The following is a 22,480-nucleotide window of genomic DNA, read 5'->3' as shown; positions in this document are numbered from 1 at the left end:
GAGCCTACACTGATAATTTTGAGCTTGAGGCATATAATGATATCCATTTTTATAGTTATGTGTGAGAAACATATCATTAATGCAAATGTTAATATTCCATTACATCCTTATGAATGCATGGTGTATTAATATTTATATTAATGGTTATGTATAATTATATATATTAATAAATCATTAGACTTCTGGCCATATATAACTAGATTACCAAGATTATGATGTATATATACATTCATATGAATATCCACGACCATGCAGTAAAAAATCAGTTACATGTATATTTGAATTCCAACAGCATCATCAGTGGATAATGATATGAATGTTTATGTACATATGCTACCTGATATTTTATTTATATATTACCATAGATCATAAAATTTGTAAGTGTGGGTTAATTATAATCCTTAGATATCCTGCTTACTCATCTTTAGTTAATGTATTGTTAATATGATGAACCCATCGGCTTCGTAATTTGCTAATTCATCAGCTCTTTTGTTTCCTTCCCTAAAAGTATGGTTGAAGTACAACTGGGAATAGCTGGCAGAATGCTAAGTGCATATTTATGTAATGAGTTGAGTTGTTGGTTGGGGGTGCTTTCTTTCCTAATATCATTAATAATACTAGTTGAGTCTCCGTCAATTTCCAAATTGTTAGTTTTGAGCTTAATTTTGAGTTTCAATCCCTCCACTAAAGCAATAAGTTCTGCTTTGTTAAAGGTGGTTATGCCTAGAGTTTTAGCCAAAGATGCTACTTCTTTACCCTTCTAATTGTTATTAACACAACCAATCCTTGCTATTCCCGGATTGCCATGGGAAGCACCATCGAAATTAAGCTCATACCAGCCCTGTTGGGGTGGTCCCCACTTGCATTCCAACCTGGCCTTAGATTTGTCTAATATCTGATTATTAGCAAAGGCTAGGAGCTTTAGTCCTGGCCAATGGTTGCGCATAAGGCTGTCCCAGTGTGACATTGAGCTGCATGAACCAGAAGAATTAGATATCCTATTATTGACTACTTCAATGATAATTGCATTTATCTTTAGGGAGTAGACATTTTCATGCCTTTAAAACAGTCTACAGTTTTGTTCCTTCTGGATTTCCCATATTATGTTAGAGGGGCAAATTCTTCAGAGCATATTGAAGAATAGATTAAGAATGTTATTGGGTAGGGCAGAAATGTAACCTAATTTGGAGCATAGCCATTCCTAACAGTCCTTTGCAAATACACAATTCAGAAGAATATGGTCAGCAGTTTCAATATTACTTTTGCAAAGAGGACATTTGCTAGGCCCTTCATAACCTGTTTTAATGAAGCGATCGGTAGTGAGAATTTTTTTCTGGAAGGCTGGCCAGGTAAAAAGACTAGCCTTTGGCATACATTGTTTGTCCCAACATAATTGCAAGGGTAGATCAGTTTTGGGTCTGAGGTGTCTGTTTATAAGCACATTATAACCGTCCTTGGAATTATATAACACTATGTTAGATGCTTCCCAAATCAATTTATCATTAGCATTATCTAGTAGAATGCATCATTGGCTAAGGATGTCTAGGAGGGAAAATTTATCGTTGTCTGAAATATCGATGTTGGCTAGGGATTTCCATTTCGACCGTCAAAGAGAGTCTCGTAAGTCTCGTAGAGAGTTTTCAAGACAATCTTTAACATGTTTAATCCAAAGATTTTGCAGGATGTCCTTGGTATTTCCCAAATTGTTAAGGGTTATAATTGATGGGTTAGCCTCCGAGGAGTCTTCCCAGAAAAGGACGCCCTCTCTATTTCCTAAGTTCTAGGTTAAATTTTGACATATAATGCTTTTGCATTCTAACATGGAGTTCCAAACTCTAGATCCTTTTGTTGAGTTAGCCATCCTAAAGAGATTTGATGGGTTGCTTCCATTTAGGTATTTCTTACCCATATTTAGGTTTGGGTTAGTGTGCATTGTTCAAATCAATTTAGCACCTAGAGCTTTACTTTGTTCTTTGACATTTTTGAATCCTAGAGACCTCCATCTTCTTTAGGCATACACAGTTTATCCCATGCCACCAATAAGATGCTCTTTTTATTAATCTGAGGGTAAATCATGGGTGCAAAATAGTTGGTAAATGGTGACAACTAACAAACCGCCTTGAGCATAACAACTTTCCCAACAAAACATAACCATTTACCTTTCTAGGATTCCGTTTTTTGTTTAATTTTTGAGATAATATTGAATTTGTAGATTTAGTTCCTTTGACCAATGGAAGGCCTAGATATTTTCATGGAAGCTCACCCTTTCTGAAGTTGAGGATATTACAAATCCCTAGTTCAATCTGCAGTTCAGTATTGAAGAAACAAATTTTCAATTTAGAATTATTAATTTCCTGTCCCGAGGCTTTCGCATATATTCATAGAATTTCCTTAATTTTCCTAGCTTCAGTAATAGTGCTGCATCCAAACAACATAGTGTAATCAACAAATAGTCGATGGGTGGTTGGGTCCATGTTACTAGGGATTCTTATTCCATTTAGGTGACCATCGATCCTTGTGTTAGAATCTGAAAAGATTAATAACCCAGAAAACTAGTGCAACGAGTAAATATCTGAACTATGAATGCAAATGATACAAAATCAAAATAGCATCATAGAGTTAGTCTCCAAGAGAGTAATGCAAATGCTGGAAGCAAAATAGCATTAAGAGGATGCAAAAACAAGAGATGCAAATACAAGCCAGGTAGCATGCTTATATAGGCTAGGAAGAGGGAGGAGGTGGCAACACCAACCAATGAGGAGCAACCATCTATCAGACTAAAAATAGCAAAGTATCTTCCCAAGATAGCTAATGGATGCTCACATGTAGGAAGATGACACCTCACAACCATTCACCTAATAAGACATGCTTTATTAACCTAAGCGAGATTATTAAAGTGTAGGAAAAATCTAGCAAAATAGGAAAAATAAAAAACTACACTAACACCTTGCAGTGTTAAAGGTTCCGCCTAATGCTTTTGTATGATAATGATGAGGAATGGGGATAAGGGGTCCCCTTGTTTGATCCATCTTGAAGAACCTAAAATCCCTCCGGTGTACCATTCAGTAGGACAAAGAATTTAGGTGTAGAGATACATTCATAAATTAGGCTAATCCAATGTTTGTAAAACCCGAATTTGTTTGCATAAGAATCACCAATCCACCTTGTCATATGCTTTGCTAATGTCCAATTTAGTAAGCAGCTTGGACTCCCATTTTGTTGAACAAAATGTATTGCTTCTTAAGCAATTATAACTCCATCATATATGGATCTTTCTTGGACAAACCCAATTTCTCCTTCACTAATTATTTAAGGAAGTACTTTTTGAATTTTATTTGCCAATGCTTTGGTCAGTATTTTATATATAGTATTATAAAGGCTATAGCTCTTATCATCAAAGCTATCCGTTTTTTCTTTTCTTGGAATGAGAGATAAGAAGTATTGATAAGTTCATTTAGGAGATTTCCAGAGCTCTTGACCACGCCCAAGGCCTCTACAACTTCATCTCCCAGAAATCCCAACATAATTGGAAGAAAAGAGCAGGTAATCCATCACGTCCTGGGGCTTTATCTGGTTGCATCTATTCTATTACAGATTCAATTTTAGCTTTGGAAATTTTTGTATTAAACATCTTATTTTGGTCTTCAATAATGATACTTGGGATATTCTTTAAGATGTCTTCTTTGCATCTTCACTTCAGCTTCCAGGGTCAACAGATCGAGATTGTCTCCTCATACACTTCTCTCAGGGTCAAGTTTTTTGGTCCCCGTTTTAGCATGAGACCAGCCCACCTTCCTAGAGTGGCCAAGGGCATGGGCTCCCTCGCCCTCTTAGAGAGACAGTGCTTCCGACACCACTTCTAGGACACTAAGTCCAAGTTATCTCTCCTGGACTCTTTGGTTAGACCCACAGTTCTTTTTGGTGCTGTGGTTTGGGGACTGTCTCTTCTTGACTCAAATTGGGCCTCGATTAAGCGGTACAGACTCTTCTCCTCCGTTGGATTATCCGTTGCCACTACACTCCATAGTATTGTTTTGGCCGAGTTCGGGGTCCACCCTTTTCGGCTTAACGTCATTTTCGACTTGATTTGGTTCCTTCACCATCTTAGAGAGTTTGTGGACTTGACTGAGGGCGGACACAGATACTCGTACTTTGCTTATTGTTCCTCTATGGACATTGCTATCTCAACAAGGACAACTAGGGCTCGTTCCTGGTATACCTAGGCCACTATCTTACTGAGGTCGATCGAGATAGATATCGACCATCTTCTGCCATACCAATTCTCCTTGGATGCTCCTGCCCATCTCCTCCCCTCACAATAGGATTTGAATGGACACGTCAGACTCGACATTTACAGGCAATACATCTCCATCACTTGGATCAACCCTCTTGGCGGTTTATGCCCTCGAATGGCCTTCTACTCGGAGCACTTTCTTGAGACCCGTGTTGGTATTATTGTTCGTCCCTCTTACTTGAGTCGACGCTAGAGCCATTCCCTCCACATCGCCCTAGGGTCTTTTAGAGTTGGATCCCATTGACTTTGTTGCCAAACTGATTACCACCTAGCCAGAGAGGAATGGGTGTGCCGCCTTTGCACCATATTTAAGAAGAAGATTGAGACCTACTTTATCTTCAGGTGCCACATCTACTATGAGATCAGAGCCAGGTTCCACTGCCTATATAGAGATTGCAGATCCCTCTCGACCTTTTTCAGTTACTTTGACCAAGGCTCTACCTCTGGGAGACCTCCCAGCTAAGAGACCACACTTTACAACTTTTGTTCTCTTAGAGCTAGACCTCAAATCAGCTCATCATTGACTTCTTTCCATTCATGCCCACTTCTAGGGGCATGAAACAACCGCACCCACCCATTTCCGGCCACACCAGATTAGTCAGACCTCGACATGGGTTTCTCGGACAACAACACCCTACCCCCGTTGCTACACAGGGACAAGGACAGAGCCAAGCCCTGACCCTTGCTTGTCTGGGGCCTTATCCCTTTGTGTGGGGTTTCTTTGTATCGAGAAAGGATTGATGATCCTTTCTCTATCTTCTTGTTGTTTCCCTTTCTCTTGCTTTCCTGTTTAGTGCTTTTTCTCCGGATGTCGTTTGGCGCTCATGCTGGTTTATTCTTCTCTGCACTATTGTATCTTTCAGTCCCTTAGACCCTTGTTGGTCTCTTGTTGGATATTAATATCATTATCTTATCTTGATGTTTTAGGTCTGAGCCTTCCCAATTATTTAAAACTTTATTAAAATAATGGACTGTAGATCCTGCAATAGATTTAGGGTCCTCAATGAGTGCTCCCCTGAAATCCTTAATCTTAGTGACTATTGATTTTTTTACATATGTTAGTACTATTATAGAGTTTTTTTGTGTTTTGTCTCCATCTTCCTATTAGAATAATAGATAAACATCTATTATTAGTTAATGCTAATCTATTTGTAATCTATTGTAAATTTTAGAATGTTTCTAATATTTAGTTAGTTGTAGTTATCTGTTAGCTTTTTTTAGCTTTCTTTTAGCTAGAATAGAATGTTTCTATTCTTTACGATCATTTCCTAAGGAAATATCACTTTATTCTTTTGTATATATAGACCTCTCAGTCTTTGTTAATGACAAGCAAATATTTACCAATTACTATGTAATATGGTATCAAACCGAAGTTTTTAAATTTTTTCGAAAATAATAATTTTCTTTTCGGAAATTATCAATAGCTATTTTCGAAATTAAGCATTTGAGATATTTTGCTTCAATCTAAGGTTTGTTTAGATTGCTAGAAAAAATGGTGCCTACATAGCAAAGGTCAATTTTCATATAATCGTTTTTTGCATGCTTCCAGCGCTGTTCGGAAAGGATGTGATTTTTTGCAACAAATTGTGTTTGTAACAATACCGTCTTTCAGAAAATTGTGTCTGCAATAGCTGGGGGCTCTTTTTTTCCTATAAATCACGATATTCAATCTGGTATTTAACTCCCATTTTTGCTCTGCAACTAGTGATCTGACTTCCGTTTTCCATGGTGTTTTGAAAGCCCTAAATGCCGCATTTTTTATTGTTATTTTCTACCAAAAACGTTGTGCCCTTCATCCAATCTTGATGTTGTTGTAGTTGCAAGACCTCTAGTTTGACTTTGCAACCAAAATCGGGCATTTTTCTGCTCATTTGACCTCCATGGCCTTCGACTTGGTTTTTTTGCTCAAAACCCTAGTTTTTTTAGCAGGTGTACAGTAGGGCCGTACATTGGGGATTAGCTGTGCAGCCAGCCATATGGTATCACAAGATAGGGCCGTATAATTGAAGGGGGTATTCGTACGACAAAGTATTGCAGGGTTCGTACAGTCAAGGATGCAAGTTGTACGGTAGTGTTTGGGAGCTGTACGATGGTGAAGGGAAGATGTCGTGTAGTGCTAGAGATGTAGGGTGTGGTGTAAGAGGCTGTAGGATGACGAAAGTGATGCAGTACGATGTTGCTTGTCTGAGTCGCTAATGCTAAGACTTCCAGAATGGAATTGACAACTTGAAGGAAAATGTATAGAACGCACCAAAGTATATTGAGATAGTAACTGATAAATATATTCCAGACAAGAATGGTGTTTCAGATTTGCCAGATCCGAAGCAAATTAATACAACGACGGAATAGGGTGAGGGTTGAATCCCACTGAAACCGGAAAGCCAAGTAGGGAAGATCTTTCACTTCCGAAATGACGAACAGTAGAGAATCCCAACAGGAATTCGCAGTACAAAGAATAATAAACCAAAACGCATACCAACTACTACCTACATGCTGTGCTTAAATATCGTCGAGGAAATTGTTCGAGGGTTTACAAAGATAGCCTTGTTTAATTTATGATAGGAACATTACACAACATTCAGATTCAGTTTGCTGGGAGGAATCTTATTTTCCTTGATGCGTACTATGTTCCAGGGATGGAACTAAATCTACTCTTAGTCAATCAGTTCCTGTGACATTCTTCACACTTAGATGTCACCTTCAGTTCACATCAGTGTAGCATTATTGATCGGGTGACTCAGTCTACTATTGCAGCGGGTCTTGAGGATCATGGTCTTTTTTGACTTACTGATTCTGGTGATTCTCTAGACTTAGCTATGGCTGCTCCGCAATCTTATATTAGCACACTTTGGCATCAGCTATATGGGCACTTAAATGTGCATTATCTCTCTCAGCTTGCTCGAGATGAGCTTGTCCTTGGATTGCTAGAGATTCAGACTCAATAGCTTGAAGTTTGTGATGCATGTCAGGCTGGGAAGCAACATTGGACACCTTTCACTAGTGGCAATTCATGGCGAGCTTCTTAGGTACTTCAACTTGTTCATGCTGATATCTACAGGTCTATGGCCACTCCTGTTCTTGGGTCCAGCTTTTTTGTTGTTGTTTGTTGATGACTTCAGTAGAAAAATGTGGGTGTATTTTCTTAAAAAGAAATCCAATGCATTTCTTGTATTTCAGAAGTTTAAAACCTTTAGTTGAAAAAGAGTCTGAAAAATCTATTATTACTCTAAGATCAAACAATGGGGTGGAATTTTGTTCTAATGATTTCTCTAGCTTCTTGGATACTCATGGCATCAAATGGCAGTTAACCACACCTCACACACCACAATAGAAAAGTGTAGTTGAATGTTTGAACAAAACAATCACTGAGATGGCTCAATCCGTGCTCAAACACATACTTGTTCCAAAGAAGTTTTGGGTAGAAGCAGTCAACACTGCAGTTTATCTTTTGAACCAGTCACACACAGTGGCGGTCAAAGGTAAAATTCTAGAAGAGGTCTGGTTAGGTCACAAGTCCATAATCAGTCACTTGAAGTTTTTCGGTTCTCTTGCTTTTGTTCGGATCCCTGATGCGTCACGCACCAAGTTGGATGCCAAGAATTAGAAACTCATGCTTGCTGGATATAGTAGTCTTCACAAAGCCTACCGCTTGATCAATACTGAGACATCTCGTCTCCTGTATAGTTGTGATGTAGTCTTTGATGAGCAATGATGACCATTCACGCTTGTTTCTCCTATTCTTGATCCAATAGACCAGCCTATGAAAGCTCATGATTTGGGAGTTCGGCTTCCATTAGGTCCACCTAATGGGAGGGCTCTAGTAGCTCTAGTTATACTAGTGATCCCTGTACGGATACCTCTAGCTTCTCCGACAGGATCACCTCGATTTGTTGATGCTTCACCTGAGTTTGATCCAGATTCTTCTAATGAGGAACCTGATCACCAAGCATCTCCTGATACTAGTGTTGGCTGTTCTCCTCTCTAGCCTAAGTGGTGGACTAAGATACTTGCTGATCTTCGTAATGATGAGCTCATTGATGGGAGAACTGCTGGAAAAAAGAGCAAACCTACATAGTCTGTTAACTTTTCTCTCATGACCAACATTCATAGTGTGTTTGAACCTCAAACATATTCCGAGGCTAAAGGAATTCCAGAGTGGGAATAGGCCATGAAATCTGAACACCAGAGCCTGTTGAAGAGTAACATCTAGGTCCTTTCTGATCTTTCACTAGGGAAGAAACCTATTGGTTGCAAATGGGTTTACAAAATCAAATACAAATTTGATGCTACTTTGGATAAGTACAAAGCTCGTTTAGTTATGAAGGGCTTTTCTAAGTGTTAGGGCATTGATTATGGGGAGACCTTTGCTCCTACTGCAAAGATGAGCACAATCAGATTAGTCCTAGCCATGCCAACACGGTTTGGTTGGATGGTCCATCAAATGGACGTCAAGTGTGCTTTCCTTCATAGTGATCGTCATGAAGAGGTCTACATGACGCAAACTCTTGGTTTCAAGGTTGTTGGTAAAGACCATTAGGTTCTCAGATTGGTGAAATTTCTCTATGGCTTGAAGCAGTCCCCTCGGGCATGGTACATAAAAATTGATAAGTATCTTAGTGATCAAGGCTTCAAGAGGAGATCTTCAGATTCAAATTTGTACATGAAGACTACTGACAGTGACATCATCCTTCTGGTTATTTATGTGGATGATTTGATCATCATTGACAATTTGACATTTTTGATTCAAGGAATCAAATAGAATTTATGCCAGTCTTTTGATATTGCTGACCTTGAGCTCATGCATTATTGCCTAGGTGTTGAGGTTTGGCAACAATCTTTTGGTTCATTCATCTCTCAGTCCAAATATGCTAGGGCTCTGTTAGAAAAATTCCGTATGTAGGATTGCAAGCCTACATCTACACCCATGGAGAAGGGTCTCAAGTTATCATCCATGTCTGATTCTCCTCCCGTTGATGATACTACATATAGGCAACTAGTAGGTAGCCTTATTTACCTCTTTGCTACTACGCCTGACATCAGCTTCGTAGTCAGCTACATCTCACACTTTATGACAGCTGCCAAGGTTGATCATTGGATGGCCGCAAAGTGTGTGCTTCGTATGTGAAGGGCACTTCAGATTACAAACTTCTTTACTCTCAAAGTTCTATTCCTAGACTCAGTGGGTTCACAGATTTAGATTGGGTAGGCTCTGTTGACGATAAAAAGTCAACTACTGGATATGTGTTTAGTTTGGGATCTAGTGCCGTCAGATGGACCAATAAGAAGCAGCAGGCAGTTTCTCTCTCCTCTTCAGAAGCCGAATACAAAGGGGCTGTTAAGGTAGGATGTGAAGTTGTTTGGCTTCGTCGGATGGTTGGGGATATGCAGGTGTTACTAGCAGGACCGACTACTTTGTTTGCTGATAATGAAGGCATTATGAAGTTAGCCCGAAATCCAATCTTTCATGAACGAACCAAGCATGTGGATGTTCACTGTCACTACATAAGACAGTTGGTTGAAGATGGGACAATAGATTTGCAGTATGTTCCTATCACAAATCAGACTGCAGACATTCCCACCAAGCCTCTTGGTCCTGATAAATTTGTCAAATTTAGAGGACAACTTGGTGTTGTGGATTGATTAACCACTAAGGGAGGGTATTATGATAATAGATAAATGTCTATTATTAGTTAATGGTAATCTATTTGTAATCTATTGTAAATATTAGAATGTTTCTAATATTTAGTTAGTTGTAATTATCTGTTAGCCTTTTTAGCTTTCTTTTAGCTAGAATAGAATGTTTCTATTCTTTATGATCGTTTCCTAAGGAAACATCGCTTAATTCTTTTGTATATATAGCTCTCTCGGTCTCTATTAATGACAAGCAAATATTTACCAATTACTTTGTAATACTTCCAGCCATATTTTGCGAGACTTTTGTCTTAAGAATATTTCTTCCTTAGCCAAGATGTCTTCCAACTTAAATTTTTTAGAGTTTTTCTTTTAAATATGATTCCTCATCCATACCTTGATCAATGTAAATGTGATAGCATCTGTCAGATTGATTCATGATGAAAATTATAATGGTTATGTCTATATATATACTTGTGTAAATAATCTATATATATTAAATCAATTTTCATATCTTAATGGAGTGATTACTCAAGGCCCGATTAGTCAAAGGCCGATGCTTTGTTTATACTCGATAATGATCGGGAGTGTTTATAGAAAAAGACAAAACAGGACCACGCAGGGTCATGCCCCTACGTGGGTGACCCTTCTTGTGAAAAATCAAACTATTGCAGTCACTGATTATTAATCTCCTATCACAAATGATTATTAAACTGCTGAAAATAAATTCCCAGCTAATATCGAAGAATAACACAACTGCAACTTCACTTATAAAATACGGAAAGAAATGCGCAACACAATGAACACAATATTTTCGGACAAATATTGTGTTCATTGTGTTGCGCATTTCTTTCCGTATTTTATAAGTGAAGTTGCAGTTGTGTTATTCTTCGATATTAGGTGGGAATTTATTTTCAGCAGTTTAATAATCATTTGTGATAGGAGATTAATAATCAGTGACTGCAATAGTTTGATTTTTCACATGGTATCAGAGCATTGTTAAGGGTAGAAGAGTTTTGCCCTAGGAAAGAAATTTTGATCTCTTTAGATTTATTATTGCTTTAAACCCTTGAGATGGCTTCAGCTGGTTTGAGAGATCAGGATAGATTGGATGGTGCCTCAAATTTTGGTGTCTGGAAGGCCAGAATTTCTTTATTGTTGGAAGAGAATGGTATCAAGGATTATGCTACCAGTGGTGTACCTGTACCAACGGATGCAACACAGCTTGCAGCATATAGGAAGGACGATGCCAAAGCGAGGAGGATTATCCTTGATGGTGTCAAGGATCATATTGTTCCACATATCTCGGAGCTAGATACAGCAAAGAAGATGTGTGACGCCATTCTAAATCTGTACCAGAATGCTACCACCAACAGGAAGTTGATTCTCAGAGAGAAGCTAAAGAATACCCGGATGAATCAGGGAGAAGACATCACAAGTTACCTCACCAGGCTCAGACTTGTCAAGGATGAGTTAGCAGCTGTTGGAGATAGCCCTAGTGATGATGAGCTAGTGAGAATAGCCCTAAATGGGTTTACTAAACAATGGAGTGTCTTTGTTCAAGTTGTCAGTGGACGAGATACTTTACCGAGTTGGGATCGACTATGGACTGATTTCACTCAGGAGGAGTTTAGACTAAGTCTTGTCAATGGGGCCAACAAGAGTCAGAAAAAATGAGGTGGAACAAGAGAACGTTGCCCTAGCGGGTAAAGGGAAAGCAAAGAAGGGATCTAGCAAAGGATCAAATTCACAAAATGAAAAGAAGAAGAAGGACCTTTCTAAGGTCAAGTGCTTTGGATGTCACGAGTTTGGCCACTATGTCAGTGATTGCCCAGAGAGGAAAAAGGGTAAGAAGCAGGTGGCAGCTTCAGCAAGTGCAGAAGAACTCTCCAGCAGAATGGAAGATGAGTTTGCACTCATAGCTTGTATGGTTAGCTCAACCTCACAGTGTGTTTGGTATATAGATAGTGGGGCGTCATTTCATATGACAGGAGTTAGAGAGTACTTCTCCAGTTACAAGGAGGAGGACACCAACATCCAGATTTCTATGGGAAACTTGTCCAAACTCAACCCTGTTGGGAAAGGGACTGTTCAGTTTCAGAGGGAGAATGGAAAGATAATTCCTCTTCATGATGTGTTATATGTGCCGGGCTTAGGTATGAATTTGATTTCTGTATCTGTTCTTCAGGATAGGGGGTATAATGTACTCTTTAGAGGGACACGTGTTGATTAAGCACAAGGATTGGAAATCACCCATAACTATTGGTGATTTCCAATCCTTGTGCTTAATCAACACGTGTCCCTCTAAAGAGTACATTATACCCCCTATCCTGAAGAACAGATACAGAAATCAAATTCATACCTAAGCCCGGCACATATAACACATCATGAAGAGGAATTATCTTTCCATTCTCCCTCTGAAACTGAACAGTCCCTTTCCCAACAGGGTTGAGTTTGGACAAGTTTCCCATAGAAATTTGGATGTTGGTGTCAACACTGCAAACTGCTTCACAAAAGCTTCTTCCCTGCGCTAACACTGCGCCCTTGCTAACACTGCAAGACTGTTTGCTAACACTGCAAACTGCTTCTCCAAAAGCTTCTTCCCTGCGCTAACACTGCGCCCTTGCTAACACTGCAAGACTGTTTGCTAACACTGCAAACTACTTCTCCAAAAGCTTCTTCCCTGCGCTAACACTGCGCCCTTGCTAACACTGCAAGACTGTTTGCTAACACTGCAAATTGCTTCTCCAAAAGCTTCTTCACATCCAAATGACCCAATGACCCCTTTTTATACTACTCTCGTTGGTAAACCAACGACCGAGATTAAATCAAACCAACGGCTGAGATTAAGACAACTCGACAGCCAATAATAGAATTGGTTGCAAAGTGTCCAAAAGGAATCACTAAAATTAGTAAATAATAACCATTTACTAATTTTTGGCAAGTGGACAAACAGCTGTCCAAACCACCCATAAATACAACCGCTATTCATAGATAAGGACGAACAGCTGTCCAAGCTACCCATAAATAGTGCTGCTATTTCCGGGTCAGAAATAACAGCTGTCCAACTAACAATAATTAACACTTCTAATCCTGTAAGTATCATGTGATTGTATTTGGAAAAGTATCAATGCAAAGCATGTGATTACCTCTTACATTCCCGCTTATATAATACTTGTTCCAGTCATCGGTTATTTACTAAATTGGCAATAATACTAACCTCAGATAATTCTGGGAATTATTTATACAATCTGAAATCACAGGGCAGAAGATAAAATAATATATCAGAATATGTTATTTAAATCAGAGGCAGTAGATAATAAATATATCAGAATATATTATTTATATTAAAGGCAGTAGAATATATTATTATATTATAAATCTTAATTTCTTGGCCTTGACATTCTGATTAATGAGGTACTCCATGTAGTTGGATCCTTCAAAGTGGACTTGTATTTCCAAGGGAAATTAAAGTTTGTGAGAGCTCCCTCCACTTGTAGCCTTGATTGTTCCCTTCGCAAAACTTGTTCTTTGATCTTCATTTTAGAATTTGCATCCTCACTCTGATCCACCATCTCAAACAAATTCCCATTTTAGACCAATTTGAACCATTCCAAGGTGTAATTGCTAGAAAACATGGATTTGATGTTTAGAAGGCGGCGGAAATTTGGGTGGTGAAGTCCCGATTTGGATTTTTTGAGGTTGGAATGTGACCCCTCCCAAGTTCCAGGTCCATGTTGCTTTCCTTGGAATTCACATACTTTTGTCACTAAAACTTCATTTCATCTTCAACTTCTTCATTGTGAGGGCTTTGAGGTTGATTTTACTTTGACACTTCAGACTTGATCATGTATTTTCTTCTTGATTGCAGATCTGGTTATGATCTTTCTTATGCATAAGTTGATTTGCAACCTACTCAAATCAGCTTCATTTTGGTGAATAAGTCCTGTTTTACACCTTGAAATCTTCATATTTTCATGCAAGAAGTCATGCAATGTTGAAATTATATGTAGAGAACAGAGCAGAAATTTGGGGTTTCTCGGATATAGGTGCCCAAGGTAGTTGTGGATTCTGCACTTCCCTTGGACTGCCTTTTCCAAGGTGAGTTCGCATTCCGCACTACCCTTGGACAACTTCCAAAAATTCTTCTGAAGTTTTCATTATTAAAAACCAATTCTGCCATTGTTCTTTCATTAATTTGATCCTTCGTTCATGATTTTCAGTGGTTTCCTTTCTCATTCTTCTTCTGATCTGATTGCAGAAGTTTCCAACTTTCATGTCTGCTCAACATTGGACTTGTATTCACATGTTTCACAATTGCACCAAGCGATTATAAGATTGACTTTGGATCCCTGCTCTTGGCTGATTGTTCTTCATTCCCTCTTAAATTCATCCTATCTCACTTTGGCAGCTGATTGAGTCCATCTTCTGGTTGAAATCCTGGTATATCTGAGTGGAAATTTGAGATAAGTTGGACACGCTTGTCCAGTGTAGGTGCAGATTCCACACTCCCTTGGACAGCCCTGCCCTGAGTGAGTGCGGATTCCACAGTACCTTAGGACAGGTCCCAAAAATTGTCTTCTTTCTTGATATTCAGAACTCCCCTTTCCTTCACTTATAAACTCCCCTTTTCATTTCGTCCAAGTGATTTCAATCATGCTTTGAGGTGGTTTCAATCATGCTTGTCACAGATCTGAATCTTAAATTCTTTCCATTTTCATACTCTTATTTCAGGATTTTGTCTGATTTATTATCTTCTTTCTTATGCCTAACTTCATACGACATGTTCAATTCTAGGCCTCAAACTTCAAATTGTTCACTTTAAGTTGATCATCCTCAAATCAATTTTTCTTTATGCACACTAGACTTGTTCCAGATCAGATTTCAGTACTTGTCATACTAGATCTCCTAATTTTTAAGGATCAAGCTGAAATTCAAATCAGTTTCTATTCTCTTCACATCATGCTCCGTCTCTTTTCAGAGATCAAATCTTGAACTCCCCATCAACCTCTTGGATCCCATCATATCAACTTCTCTTAAGGCTCACTCTTACTATGGAGGATCTAAGTACTGGATGCCTTGGTTCACCTCTACTCTGTGGCTTTTGAATCTCGAATGGACAAGGGACTTGCACCTACAGCTTGCTCAAACTTAGCCTATGGACTCAAGGACTTTGAATTTGCCACCAAGGCTACATGAAACTACTACCCTACTGCCAAAGCAAAACGATGGGGCCCCCATTTGCAATGGGGTGATGGTGGGTATAGGTCACAACACGTCTCTGTCCCAGGAACACGGGTCTAGGGGGAACACATCCCTGTGTAATACTGGTAGACATGCAATTCAAACATCTCTTAGGTTTCTCCTCATTATAAAATAGCCCATTTTGCTTCCCGTAGTTTGTCAGATTATCTATTCAATATTTCAATTTCTTTAAGGAGTGTACTTAATTTTTCTAAGAACAAATTACTTCTTCTCTCTTCTTAACCATCACATATTTGAAGTCTTTTGTTAAGTTCTCTTAGCTTCTTGGTTATCGTCCATGTTACACATTAATTAAGAATCTGATAGTCATAAACCATAATGAGTTAAGAATTTGGTAGTCATAAAACATAATGAAATAGAGAATAATCTAAAATGATGAGCCTCGGTCTTCCACTTTTCTCGACTTTACACTACAATAGATGCAAATTTATTTCAAAATTTCAAGCCTATAAATTTTAGAATACTCTATGTAATAATCATAGAGTTGGGAGGATAAGTGTAGGAGAAATATTAAGTACCTTTTTTAATGAATATTTGTAATTTTTCATTTTATTGACACATTTTAATGTTTATAATTTTTTCTAATGTCACCTCCCACTATAAGTGTTCTACAATTATTTAGTTTAAAAAAAAAAAAATGCTATTCTTTTTATATTTAATTATTTGATCCTATTTTATTGGGTCACACTTAAAATGTTATTGCCATTGTGAAATCCATTTATTTGTATATTACATATTCATTTGTTTTATTACTTGCTAGATGAGTTTTTTTATTCAATGTATTTGTGGGAGTGTAGGTTGCTACATTTATAGCAGTATATGCAAATTGGGGATTTGCACAAATTAAAGGAATTGGATGGGGATGGGCAGGTGTCATTTGGTTGTATAATATCATATTCTACGTACCTCTAGACTTTATAAAGTTTGCAGTCTGCTATATATTAAGTGGAAAAGCTTGGGATAATCTCCTGAATAACAAGGTAATTTCTATCATTAGTGTTATTAAATTTCTACAATTAATGGGACTGTCGTTTCTTTTGGATTTGTGGTGTGTATGTTTTACATCAATGTTTTGGATCAGAGTGTGATTTGAAATGTTGGCACAAATCTGTGCTCTGAAACATTGATGCAAAATACACACAAACAATCAAATTCAGAAGTTGTTTCTAGATTTGATTGTGTGTTTTACATCGACATTTTAGATTACTATGTGATGATGCAATGATTTAAATTGTTGATGCAAACCAGACAATCAAATTTGAAAGCAACTTCTGGATTTGATTGTGCGTGAGTTGAGCATCATTAGAATCTGTGCAACAACTTATTCAAAACGTTGATGCAAATGTATACAATTGAATCGAGCAGCAACAGACAAGTTCTATCATCTCATAGCATGAATCTACTTAAAAAATTTAATGGTGTTGTATTGGGTTCAAGGTTGCTTTTACAACTAAAAAGGATTATGGAAAAGAAGAGCGTGAAGCACAATGGGCTCATGCACGACGTACATTAGATGGCCTTCAACCTCAATCAGATTCAAGGGGATTTTTCTCTGATAAAAAGGGATCCACAGAATTTTCTGAAATTGCAGGGCAAGCTAAACGACGTGCAGAAATTGCAAGGTACATTATCTATATTTACATACTAAGTATGCCTTTGCTTTTATAAAGTGTTAACTAATAATTACACGATTGTTTTTGTCTTTCTTAGGCTCCGAGAGTTGAATACTTTGAAAGGACATGTTGAGTCTGTAGTTCGACTTAAGGGCTTAGATATTGAAACGATTCAACAAGCCTACACTGTATAGCTCAAACTACTAAAAGTCTAACAAGTTTCAAATTATAAATTTTATGACAGGATGAAAGGATATAATTTCATAGAATAACAACCCTGTAACTCTAATCACTAATGTGTATAGAGATTTTGTTTGTGTATTGGTGGAAAAATATATTCCATCAATATGTGATTGAGAGAAAAAAAATTGTGTTCAGATATTTAATAAATTGGATCTTTTTATGACATAAGTTTTACATCAAGTTTAATAGTATATTTGAGTACTTTGTAAATAGTGCTAAATAGTGCCTTTGTAGTATGAGTTATGATTTTTTCATTAAGTTTATTAATGTTTCAAATTCAATTAGATTTTTAAAAAATAATCTATTTAGATATTATAAACTAGTAGTCATTGGAGCATGTCATTATATGAGGTGAGTTTAGATGGTGAATTAGAGAACACTTCAAGGTGGACACACACTTGTATTTTGTTAAAACTTATCTAGCAGTGACTCACTTTAATCACAATATAAATTTTGGGATGCAACATTATGAGGGACGACTTATAAGGGGTTTAGGACAATTCATTAATTTTGTAATGTAATTTGAGTTATTAGTTGTTTCATTTGGAAACGTTGACTTTACCATTAGAATTCTACATTTGCTAATTTTAAATGATCAAGTTAAATTTATAATAGATCAATTAGTGTATGAGGATTATGTGGTAGTCTTATATTTTATAATATTTACAAAAATATTAATATAATTTTAGTAATAAATTTGAATATATTAATTTCTCATTAATTGACTAAATATCTTTAAATGTAAGATTTTAGTGTAGGATGTGAGCTAGAATTCAGAAGATAAAGAGAAATATAGGATTTTTATAGGATGCAAGGTCGAATCTTGATGGTACTTCTCATGATAATATAGGTCTAGCTCATTTAATTTTAATTTGGAGAGAACAATGAAGTTGATTGTTACTTGCTCTTCTTTTAAGGTTATCACAACATCAAAATGGGGGGCAACTTAATTATTATCAGTTTTAATAAAAGTTGCCTTATTTTAATTACAAGTCTTCTATTTCGAAAGATCTTTTTAAGACAATGCATTTCTATACATAGAAAACTAAAATGATTGATCCATTAATCAACGTTGAGATATATCTTTACAAATTATCCTCTCTTGAAACTCACAAGACATTGGATTAGAAAGGTCTATCAAAGTTTACAACTGAACATTTTTCTTTTTACCTTGTTTAAAACAAGACATGAATGTATTTGTTGTGTTGGCTTCATGTATGCCATTAGATAGATATTCATATCATTTCTAGTTATCTATGATAACCTTTCTTTATGATGTGCGACATCTCATGTATGAACCTATCCATCTAATTATTGTAGTAGTTTAGTATGTTGGTTTTATTATTTGTAAGAACTTTAGTGTTACTAGGATGGTGTGTATAGTTGTGCTTAGGAGATTTATTCATGGTCATGATAGTTGTTTGCTCACATAGGGCAAAAGCTATGCAACCAATTATTTAGTAAATCTTACCTAGGAGACCATTTTTTTACAGTAAAAATTGTCTATTTCTATGTTATCATTTACTAAATAAGTGGCTGCATAGCCACTACCCTCACATAGGGGCTCTCTTCATAAAGGAGTGTACATAGTGTGTTTGATCATAGAATGAAAATGAATTTTCAATTGTGGGAATCCATCCACGATGAAGCTACTAAGAATTCATTTTAGTAAATTGTGGTCTTGAGGATAATGATGGAATTTGTTCACGTGCATCTATTATGAGTTTATATTTCAAGTGAAACTTGGCTATAAAAATACATGTACAAGATATTTGTACTAGCTTGGTGGTATCTTGTAACCATCAAAACAGATAGAGGATATGCTAATTTAAATATGGGATACTTATAAACAAATAGTGTATAGTTGAAGACTTTTACTAGATATGGTAGGGCATATGAATAATGCATTTGAAAGGAATCATTAGACCACACAAAAAATTGTGGGCAACCTCAAGGATTTAAAGTTAGTTATCTAGAAAATGGTTGTTTCTTACCATAGAGCCCCACATAAGGTTGCTAGTGACAACATTTTTGCTTAGAGAACAATAATTTAATTCATTATGTGTTTAGTGGAAGTGATTTATGACACTAAGATGGATGAATTGTGTGTGTTTATGGATATGATACTTGTAATTGTTCAATTTTGATGTATTCAATAAACAATTTACAATGAATGTATAGATCATTACAAGAGCTTCAAAGTGAAATAAAAGTATTCTAAAATAGAAGTAAAGTAAAAAACAAAACTACTATATGACCACTAATAGAAGAATCTAAGAAGATTGCTAAAATTAGCAAACTAAAAATAATGAAATATTCTAATTGTAATGGTTAGAGCAACAAAAGTTTTAAGCAACAATTTGTCATCAAATAAGATTTTTAAAAATTTTTTTATATAAGGAAACCATCGAGGAACATTTCTAAAACAAAATTTTACACCTCGTACCATAACATACCCTCGAACTTGTACCAAATCACAATACACAACTCTAAGTCTATAGCTCACATAAATAGTTTTGAGTATATTTTGTAAAACATATAAATCATAATACAAAAAGTTGAGATGCTTCTGTCAACTTAAACCAGGTTATCCATGGCATGGTACCATCAACCCGTTTGAGCATCAGTTCATCTTGAATGATTTCATTATGTGGGTTGGACATCTAAGCTTTCTAGGGTAGATTTGGAATGGGAGGTGGAGTGCCAATAACCATCTTGGATTAGTTTCCATTGGTTGGGGGTATATTAGAAGCCAACCAAGGAGCATCCATATTGATGGTAGTGGCAACAAGGGCCTTCCCCTTCTTCTGAACTTGCTCAATGAATTGCTTCATGTTACAATCAAAAGAAAACTTAGTCTTCTCTTTGACCAAGCACTCATATGATACTTCTTCCTTCTTGAAGGTACATGCACATTCATTGATAAATTTTAGTAGTTTTCTCTCCTTAACTGGCAAAATCATGGTAACTAGCATAAAGATATTGTACTAAGTAAGTCTTTGCAGAGACTCAATAAGAATCTTAACTCTACCCATAAATATATCCCCATTCCTAAATTTTCATATGTGCCAAAGAATGAGATGAGAAAGAATAGACCAAAACAAGTTTCCAAAACAATTTGAAGAGAAGAAACATCACATTCTGGAGATATACCAAATAATGTCCAAACTGTTGGTTTTCGGTGATCCCTGCAAATGTATTTGCATAGCCTCTTATGCTATATGTTTTCCAATGGCAACAATATCACTCTTATTTAGTGTGCTATATTATGTACACTAAATGATTAATTATATATATATTTCTGCACTTTAGTCTCATAGTTTATCCAATTGAAGCTACCAAACATTAACACCCCCTCTTAGCTAGAGAGGATAAACACATGACCATATATTACCTCAATGTAATATAAAGATATTGGGAGTAATGGTCTCTTGAATGTCAACCCATTTGACATTCACCACATACTCTTTGAGCAATGGCCTCCCAAATGTTGAGTTGCAAGATATTTACCAAGTACTATGAGCAGTGACCTCCTGAATGTCAACTCATTTGATATTCACCAAATACTATGTGTAATGGTGTCTTGAACATCAATTTGCATAACATTCACCATGTACTCAAAATGTTCATAAGGTATGTGCACGCACATTCTCATAATACTTACCATATGAACATCCACCATGCAAAGTATAATCTATCATGATCTGAATAGATATCACAAGATATCCATCATAATAGAAAATTAAGTTATTGTAAGATCGTCACCTTTCAATAACTTCTGCAAATACAAGTTATAATCATTTTGAATTTGTCACTTCCTCATGATGTACACATGGGGTAGGCCCATTAAATCATCCAATCACACACATGAAACAAAAAGTTTATATGAAGTTAAAACTCCCTTTGATTCTGATATGATCAAGATCTTCAAAGATCAACTGATACATATCCTCTATTTGCTCTTTTAGGCGGATGCGTCAAACTCCCCTTGAACCTCAATCTTTTGAGCCCCTTTACCTTTAAAGAAGTGTCAGACTCCCTCTGAATCCAATATCAATCTCGCTTTTCCTACAATAACATTCTTGGAGGAAAAGACTAAGGCAAACAATACTTATAGTACAAATAAGAATGTTAGTAGTTCAACTCATACTTGTTACAAACAACAACATAAATACATTTCTTATTATTATTATGATTCATAATATAATTCTCAATTGAGTGTATATATATATATATATATATATATATATATATATATATATATATATATATATATATATATATATATATATATCCCTACTTATACAATGTGATTCTTACCAATAAAATATACCTCTATACTTTGTGCACGAGGTCTCTACCTCTTATATCCATATACTCAAGTCTCTTATGTCAACCAGGATGACACATGTCTCATTTGCTTATAATTTCAATCTCTAATCATGTCATTTCCATATCATCCCCTGCAGAGAGATCAGACTCATGCACATTGTTCATTGGTAATTTAATTGTTGGCTATATTATGCACACTGAATGAATATCTAAAATATTCATTCTATGGTTTTTTCTAGTCTTTTACAAAATATTGACTTTTATTCTTTTGAGTGCGATTTATTGGTTTCCTTGTATCCTCTGATTGGTAACATCTCTGTCTGTATAATTTACAACTCAATCTAAATACTCACTATGATGAAATAATTCCAAGAATTCTCCTATGCCGCTTGTTTGTAAGGCCCACATTCGTACCCTATTATAAACTGCAAGGAATGCATGTGATTAATGGATACGAGTTAACATGTTTGCATATTAGTGATTTTTACTTATGACATATTCCAGGATCCATTTAATTGTTTTAATGATTCAATAAATATGACTTCAATGTTTTATTGTTATGATAGAAAGGATTGTGATGATATTTAGAATGTTAATTTGGTTACGTTAAGCTAAGATAAATGTTGATACACATATTTTGATATTTCAATGTTTGAATATTTTATGGAAATGATTAGAAAGGGGAAACAATTGTGTTTGTTAATGTGATAATGGATTATTCTGCACCTATATACATGTACTTCTACACTATTTTCATTGGACTACTGACGTTTAAGTTGAGTGTGCAGGAAAAGTTGAACCATGGAAATTATTTGGGGAAACAAGGTTCAAACCTATGTGAACACAGTAAAGCCAAGGTGAATCTTTGGAAGATTCAAAACCTCATTGCATAGTGTTTATTTCGTAACATGATTGTGCGTGGGTGTAATAAATTTAGAAATCATGAATAATTAGAGGCATGTCATTTTGTTGTGTAATGTATCTTAATGTGTGTCATTTTGACACGTGTTGTCTATGTGTAAATGACATGTCATATAGGGTTCTGAGCATGAAATCACTTAACCTCAAATCTAAAACCCACTATGAATTCAAGGAAACCCAC

The 22,480-nt window shown here is 36.3% G+C and overlaps 1 protein-coding gene across 3 annotated transcripts in view; it reads left to right on the top strand.

Moving 5' to 3' along the window:
• LOC149575019 (plasma membrane ATPase-like) overlaps positions 1 to 17,256 on the top strand; it is a 94,361-nt gene extending 77,105 nt beyond the window's left edge. For 2 of the 3 annotated variants that reach the window (XM_089814878.1, XM_089814877.1), the window contains exons 18-20: positions 15,988 to 16,170; positions 16,628 to 16,812; positions 16,901 to 17,256. In XM_089814878.1, the coding sequence (XP_089671004.1) occupies positions 15,988 to 16,170; positions 16,628 to 16,812; positions 16,901 to 16,997 (465 nt within the window). In that variant the 3' untranslated portion in view covers positions 16,998 to 17,256. Of the gene's footprint in view, positions 1 to 15,987; positions 16,171 to 16,438; positions 16,813 to 16,900 lie in introns of those variants that run through there. The other variant, XM_089814879.1, reaches the window with a different exon arrangement.
• The last annotated feature ends 5,224 nt before the right edge of the window (positions 17,257 to 22,480 follow it).

Source organism: Cupressus sempervirens, chromosome 2, assembly GCF_028749045.1.
Source record: "Cupressus sempervirens isolate cs-2001-9-10 chromosome 2, ASM2874904v1, whole genome shotgun sequence".
NCBI lineage: Eukaryota > Viridiplantae > Streptophyta > Pinopsida > Cupressales > Cupressaceae > Cupressus > Cupressus sempervirens.
This window is presented reverse-complemented; position numbering and strand designations above follow the sequence as displayed.